This window comes from Leptonychotes weddellii, chromosome 16 (assembly GCF_054177405.1).
Source record: "Leptonychotes weddellii isolate Sample4059 chromosome 16, ASM5417740v2, whole genome shotgun sequence".
NCBI lineage: Eukaryota > Metazoa > Chordata > Mammalia > Carnivora > Phocidae > Leptonychotes > Leptonychotes weddellii.
The window spans coordinates 42,753,992-42,762,042 of NC_138384.1; the positions used below are offsets into that span (position 1 = coordinate 42,753,992).

The window sequence follows — 8,051 nt, forward strand, 5'->3', positions numbered from 1 at the left end:
TGGGTATGTACACAAAAATTGGAAAGCAGGGACTTGAACAGATATTTGTACACCCATGTTCACAGCAGCATTATTCACAATAACCAAATGGTACAAACAACCCAAATGTCCATCAATGGATGAAGAAAATGTGGTATGTACATACAGTGAAATATTATTCAGTCATAAAAAAAGGAAATTCTGACATACAACACGATCACCCTCGAAGACATTATGCTAAGAGAAATAAACCAGACACCAATGGCAAATAAACCAGACACCAATGGCATGATTCCACTTATGTGAGGTACTTGAAAGAGTCAAATCCATAGACACGGAAAGGAGAACCGTGGCTACTAGGAACCGGGGTAAGGGAAGAACAGGGAGTCATTGTTTGATGTGTAGAGTTCAGTCTGGGATGATGGAAACATTCTGGAGATGGACAGGGTTGACAGTTGCACAACAACGTGAATGTACTTAATGCCGCTGGGCTGTACATTTAGAGATGGTTAAAATAAATTTTATGTTATGTATATTTTACCACAATTTAAAAATCATATATGTTAGTAAGCCTGGTGGTATAGCGCTTACACACAATTAAGGCAAGTCAAGGATATGGAGAGTGACGGGACATGGCATTTTAAGCGGTGGTCAGAGAAGGCCTTGGAAGAAAGGGCTTCTCACCGACATGAGGAAGAAAGCCAGAGCGACTGGATGTGTACGGGCTGGCAGCATTCCAGCCAGAGAAGAGAATGGAAAAGGTCCTGATGTAGAGCATATTTGTGCTGTCTGAGGCACAAGTGAGGCTGGCAGACAAAGCAGTGGGGTGGGGGGAGATGACTGGAGAAAAATGTAGAATGAATGTTTAAGCTGGGGGAATGAGCACATACCACAGGGCCTTCCAGGCCGCTTGAACACTTTGGTTTTTCTTTTTGTTTTTTTAAAGATTTTATTTATTTATTTATTTGAGAGAGAGAGAACATGAGTAGGGTGAGGGGCAGAGGAAGAGGCAGACTCCCCCCTGAGCAGGGAGCCTGATGCAGGGCTTGATCCTGAGACTCTGGGATCATGACCTTAGCTGAAAGCACTTAACCAACTGAGCCTCCCAGGCACCCATTTTTTGGTTTTTGTTTTGTTTTGTTTTGAGACAGAGAGCACAGGCAGGGGCAGAGGGAGAGAGAGAATCTCAAGCAGACTCTGAACTGAGCATGGAGCCCAACGCAGGGCTCGATCTCACAACCCTGAGATTATGACCTGAGCCCAAACTGAGTTGGATGCTTAAATGACTGAGCCACCCTGGTGCCACAAACACTTTCAGTTTTATTCTGAGTGAAGGGAGAAGGTTGTGGAGGGTTTGAAACAGATGAGTGACATGATATGATTAATGTTTTCAAAGGGTCTCTCTGGCTGCTGCATGAAGATTATCCAGAACAGAGGCAGAACAATGGGGCCGTCACCTACAAAAGACCCCGGTTGCACAGTTTTTACCTGAGTGCCTACCTCTTTCAGTGTGGATCTCCTTCATGCAAAGCTTTTCCTCTCTCTCCAACTGGGATATCATATCTGGTTTGGAGGATGAATGCCCTATGAAAAGGTAAGATAAAAGTGAAAAACATTAAGGGCGAAAGTACTGAAAAATTTTGGTTCTCGTCCCATAATACAATAAGGCTCTGCCCCTCCCCAAAGCAGTGTTTGTCAAACACTTTCCTATCACCACCCATAGTAAGAAATACACTTGGTATCATTAGAGATATATCACTACCACACAAAGTCTAGAAATAAATGGTCAAATGAACTGTTTCTTCTTATTTTAAGAGGGGGTGGAGGGAGGTACAGAGGGAGAGAGAGACTCTCAAGCAGACTCCATGCCAAGTTCAGAGCCCCACTCAGGGCTCCATCTCACAACCTTGAGATCGTAAGCTGAGCCAAAGTCAAAGAGTCAGATGCTTACCCAACTGAGCCCCCCAGGCACCCCTCAAATGAACGGTTTCTAACCAATGTCTGTTTTTGTCACATTCTTCCCGGTCTGACACCCCTCACTAGAAACAGCTTGCTGTTACTGCTACCATGTGCACCAACGTGCACCATTCTAAGGAGCTCTGATACTATTACTCGGTTCTGTAAGACTGCTGATGCAATTTCCTAAATTAGTTTCCTGACCCACCAATAGATCATGATCTACATGTTTAAAAAATATCTATGAAATATGGAGCCAGGTGAAGACAAGCTTAACTGTTCATTTATGGTTCATTTACATGCGACAACGTCTGCCTTGAAACAAAGACTAGAAACGTCTTGTCTCCGTGCTCCAAAGGGACTGGAAAACTCTGGCCTCTGAGGAGTCCTGAAGCCATGAACTAGTGGGCAGAGGCCAAGGATGCCACTAAACATCCTAATATCCACAGGACAGTCCTCAAAACAAAGAATCATCTGCCCCCAAATGTCAATAGTGCCTAGGTTAAGAAACCCTGCTTGAGGGGATGAGTTACAGAAAGATCCTGTGCTCACCCACAGAGACGAGGTTCCTGAAGTTCTCCAGCATCACGTCCCGGTACAGCTTCCTCTGGGTGGAATCCAGCAGCCCCAGCTCCTCCTCACTGAAGACCACGGCCACGTCCTTGAACGTCACCGTCTCCTACAACACCGAGCACACGCAACCTCAATCTCGCACCCGGTGGCCACGGGGAGCAGGGCAACGCTGAGGGGGTGGAGGAGCTATGTGGGAAGTTGTTCCAGATTCTGAGGGATCTGAGCAACTCTTCTTAATAGTTTCTCCTCCTCCCCTTCCACAATCATACCAAAAATGCGAGGGTCACGGGGCGAGGAGAAGGAAAGAGAAGAAAAAGAAAAATACCTGTGTACATGTGACATGGTGCCCTTTATATAGTTAAGTCTCTAGAACTGCCATGGTCAAATCATGGCATATACACGTTTTAGAACTTGACTAATAGTGCCAAATTTTACAAGAAATGTTTCAGGAATTCATCCCAACAGTTTTTAATCGTGCCCGTCTCCTCCTCTCACTGGGCAGTACCACTATTTCGTCCACGTGTGCGCACCTAACAGGCCTTCAGCACCCCTCCCAGGCAGGTGTGCAGTTCATTCTCTATGATCTCAGGAGCATGACCTATCTGTCAACCTCAGCAGCATTCAGTGTTGAGGTTAAGAGCATATGTTCTGGAGACTACATGCCTCTAAGGCTCTGTCCATTACTGGCTTTGGGACCCTGGTCAAGTCACCTAACTTCTCAATACTTCAATGTCCTTATCTGTGTAATAGTACCACATCATAAGGTACTTGAAAGGACCAAAGAGAATACATAAAGGACTCAGGACAGCATCTGACACACACTAAGTACTCAACAAACGTCAGCCATCGCGATTACTGCTACCATCCTTGTTCCTGGTTGCATAGTATTCCACAAAAGTGGTGATCTAGAACATATTTAATGATTCCAAGTAATTAAACAGTATGTTTTTTTAATTATTAATGCTGCAGAAAACATTTTTATACAGATCTCAGCCAACTGTCTTGTTATTTCCCTAAGATAAGTTCCAAGAAGTGGCAATTGCACTGTTGAAAAATATGCACCTTTATTTTGCTAATATAATGACAATTTTCCCAATTAACTCTTCCTGTAAGAGATTAGAAGTATCCCTGATTCTCTATCTTCTGGCCAAAATTGGACAATATCTTATTTTTAAAATCTTGGGTAATTTGGTAAGTGATAAACTTTTTAAAAATTTTCCACTAACTTAATTTTAATTTTTTAAAAAGATTTTATTTATTTTAGAGAGTGTGTGTATGCGAGCAGGGGGAGGGGCAGAGGGAGAGGGAAAGAATCTCAAGCCAACTCTGTGCTAGGGGGGAGCCTGACTCAGGGCTTGATCTCATGACCCTGAGATCATGACCTGAGCTGAAACCAAGAGTCAGACACTCAACCAACTGAGCCACCCAGGTGCCCTCCACTTATTTTAAAAAGATTGTCTTTACTATACTCAAATAATAAAAAATCTTTTGATTTTTTAAAATATATTACCTGTTCATTTCCTTTGTTTATAATCCTACTGGAATATCTTAGATATCAGTAAATTTCCTACTGAGAATATTAAGCCTTTTTCCTAGTATGTATAAATTCCCACCTTCACCCCACCCCCGGCTCCTGTTTCCTATATGTCTCACAACTTTTTCTGTATGGCAATAAAAATTATCTCAACTCTAGCTAGAGTTCTGAGCATCTATATATTAAACAACTAGTTGATACATCTGACAAAGGAAAGAAAGCCACTAAGAAAAGGAATTAGCTGAGGATGATATTACTTTTGGAGGCCTCCGCCTACCAGACATGCACACATGCAGCCTGCCTCAGGTCCCCGAATAGAAGTCTCTTTTCTTCTGGGTCTTTCCATTTACTGTGATTAAACACCTGAAACTCCTTGCTTAGACAACAGGAACTTCAGTGTCACTGGGCACCGAGTGGATTTCAGTAGGTATCTGAAGGTTCACAAATCTGTTTCTTCATGTTAAAATGCAGGTAAGACCATCTATATCCTCACACAGCTGTTCCACAGAGTAAATGCCCGGCAAATCCCTAGTACTAAGGATTTTTAAAACTAAGTATGTACTTCTTTAAAACATATTAACATCTCAATGAATAAAATAAACATCTAACTATAACACACACAGTTTAACTTAAAATAAAAAAGGGAATCTAGCTTTTTTTTTTATTATTTAAAATTATTTATTTTTTAAGTGAGCTCTACGAACAGCGTGGGGCTTGAACTCAAGATCCCGAGATCAGGAGTCGCACGCTCTATGGACTGAGCCAGCCAGGCACACTCCAAATCTAGCTCTTCTTGTTTGAAAACAACTAAAATTATTTTCTCTGAGTTCAGTCTGAGGTGGACTCTGCTGCACCAAGCCGTACTTTAGACATTCTTATCACAAAATGGGAGGCACCACATGTGAGAAAACCATGGAGTCCCTGGAACTTTAAAGAGGAAAAAAAAAAAAAGGCTGAAATCTCAGAGTTTCTGTACAGGAAGAAAGGTTATATGTTAGCAAACTGTTGTTGCAAACATCTTTAAAATAGTAAAATCCGCATATAAATGGAGAATGGGGTAAAGCAGTAGGTAAATTATGGGAAATGATGTGACCATTTAAATTGTAGGTAATATAAAATTACATTTGAAAAACCCAAAATGGTACTTAAACTAGGATTATAAATCTAGACATGTCAACACAAATGAGAAAGAATGCGGGACAATTAAAACTGCTGATTTGTAAACACGTTTGTAATGTGGGAGTTATTTTTTTTTTTTTTAAATATCTATTACTTTTCACACTATTATTTGGAAATAAAAAGCAAGAGCCTGGTATACAACAATTAGGTGCCTTGGGTTCCTTTTTACCCTTCCCAGGCAAGGGAAAAATGCATCCAATCTTTATGAAATGAGATGTCATTTTAAGTAACAGAAAGGCAAACCCAACTTACCTGGAACTTGGTCATTTTTCTTCTTTTCCTTCTGGGGAGAGGCAGAGCTCTGGAAAGGCAAAACTGTGGAAGGGAAAGTCCTCATGAGAGAGCTGGTAGTCGGTGTGGCGCTTTGTGCCAACAGGAAGCTGCTTTCTCCAGGCAAAATTTAGAACAGGGGCTGGATTCCAGCATCCCCTGGGCCCCCTCAGTCAGCTGCCTTTGTTCATGAACAGTCCCTAACCTAAGTGCTTCTGGTAGCTTCCAGAGCATTCCTGAGCCTGGGTAGGAGAGGTAATGAGAGACATCCAGGCAATATAATTTAACTTAATGGGGCCAAAGTGCCTGGGTTCAAATTTTGCATTTCTACTTATTGTTTTCTACTTCCCAGCAATGCAAACCCTGAGCGAGGTATTAATCTTTCTGTGCCTCAATCCAGTCACCTGTAAATGGGGATCATAATAATGCCGGTATTCCCTATTTCCTCCAGTGTCAGACAAGCAGATGCTATTGTGCTTCATAAAACCTCCCTTGCAGATGTGCTGTTCAGAAAAGGAATGTTTTAAGAAACCCAGAATTCAGAGCCATGAGTTACCGTTACCCTAGGAAAGTCTAACTCTAACTGGTTGTCCCACAGATAATTTGTTCTGCGGCTAATGATAAGCTGCCATGATTTTTCCCCCAATTACACCATTTTAACAGGTGTAATTACTTGAGCATGTTATTAAGCTGGAAGGCCCTCAACAAAGTTTCTTCTCCCGTGTGCACGGAGGCAAATAATGACTAATAAAAACCGCAGACTAAGAAATCCTGTTGCATTTAAATTAACGACACGCAGCTGTTACACGTCGTGAACAGTTAAGGACTCGCTACGCCGCAGGCACTCTGCGAAGCCGTGATCACGATTGTTTCTCTGCGATAAACCACAGAGAACTTTCCTCAGGGTCCGGCTGAAGATAACTCTGCTTCCTAAACAAGTGTCTCGGAAGAATCCAGGAATCCAGGAATCCAGGACCGGCCCCGCAGCAGAGATCAGTGAAGGGCCAGCGGAGCTGCAGCTGGGGCTCCGAGCCCACGCCGGGCTCTCAGGATCTTCCCAACAACAGGGGGCCCGAGTGTGATGACAGAAGTCATGGTCCCATCCAATACTGCACTAGGCACTGATTTGTAGCTTTCATATCTAATCTCATTTAATTCTCAGACCACCACTGGGAAGACACTAACGCTCTTTAGCCAAGAGGCAACCGACGCAAGGAGATGCTATGTCACTCGCCCAGGGTTTCACCGCGAGGCGGACGCAGAGCCAGCTGGCAGGTCCGGGACCCAGGCTGCGGGCGCGGAGAGCGCGGGAGACCTTCAAACTCCGCTCGCCACGCGCGCCCGCCCCGACGCGGAGGCTCCGCCGAGCAGCGGCACTCTGCCGCCGCTGCCTCTGTCCCCGCCCTCAGCCGCCGGCCGCGGCTCCCCTTCGCCAGGAGCGAGGGCCGGCTGGCTGCTGGCCCCACGCCGAGGCCGAGAAGCCTCGGAGGGACGGCAGGGACGCGGGTTAACTCACCTCACGGCCAGCAATCTCGGCCCCGACCTCGCCTTCCCGGAGCGGAAGTGCCGCCGACCCTCCGACTGTACCCAGCTCCTGGACTACACTTCCCAGAATGCCCAAGGGGAAGCGCCTCGGGTTTCGCGCACCTGCTGGACTACATTTCCCAGAATGCAGCTCGCGGGACCGCAACGTCCACCAGCTGGCTCTCGTTTCGGACCGAGAGGGGGTTTCAGTTTGAGTCATTCCTCTGGCGCTGTAACTGTCAGATTTCTTTTTGTTTTATACGTTTCTTACAGCTCACGAGAAAGTAATTGCGAATTGAAAAAATTCGGTCGTATAAAAGAGAAAAACAAAGCTTGCACTGTGAAGTTAACAAAATCTTTAGCGGGAGTAAGGGGTAGGCTAAAAATGGAAAACGTAGTGACTCAAGCTGAACCGCTTAACGCCGAACTTAAGATCTCAAACCTGCATCAAATGTCAGCTCCTCCGATATCACCAATACAACGGTCGATAATAAACGGAGTTTACAGACAGCCCCTTAACGGGGCCACGAAGTCAAGGTTGGAATTCACTGGGAATTGCAAGTTTGGTTTCAATGCGAAGGACTTGATTAGGTTTGCGCAAGGATCATGGTACTACAGTCCACGATTGGGGGGAACAGCAAGGGTTTTTAGGTGCCAACTGTTGCTTTCTTTCGAAGAGATTGAAGAGCGAGGATTTAAGAGTTGATGTAACCTGTGATGAACAATCAAGCCATTTGCTTGGACAGGAATCTCCTGGAATAGTAAAGGCGTGCTAATGACAACTGAACAGTTATGTTAACATAGACGGTAAATTGTGGGAAGGGAGGGAGGTAGATAGGAAGTTTCATTCTTCTGTGTCCAAGCGGTCCACGCAGTGTGTCTTGTGCGGAGGGGAGGGAACAGAGGTAAGGGGAATCTGTTTGACTCCTCTGCCTCCTTTATTCCACAAGGCACCTAAGGGCACTTGACACTGTTTTGTGGCATGAGCTACTCATTCCAATAAGCTGGGAATTTAGAAAAAGTTGATACAAACATT

General features: G+C 44.6%; 2 protein-coding genes across 2 annotated transcripts in view; both read right to left on the bottom strand.

The window, feature by feature from the left end:
* The window catches only part of ZNF235 (zinc finger protein 235), a 30,536-nt gene extending 23,244 nt beyond the window's left edge, over window positions 1-7,292 (bottom strand). Inside the window, exons 1-4 of the mRNA XM_006731965.3 lie at window positions 7,008-7,292; window positions 5,474-5,536; window positions 2,488-2,614; window positions 1,480-1,563 (exon numbers count right to left, since the gene is read on the bottom strand). Coding sequence (XP_006732028.2) covers window positions 1,480-1,563; window positions 2,488-2,614; window positions 5,474-5,536; window positions 7,008-7,235 — 502 coding nt within the window. The 5' untranslated portion in view covers window positions 7,236-7,292. The remainder of the gene's footprint in view (window positions 1-1,479; window positions 1,564-2,487; window positions 2,615-5,473; window positions 5,537-7,007) is intronic.
* Window positions 1-8,051, bottom strand: part of ZNF229 (zinc finger protein 229) — a 474,727-nt gene that overhangs the window by 339,255 nt on the left and 127,421 nt on the right. The gene's annotated exons all lie outside the window — the stretch shown is intronic.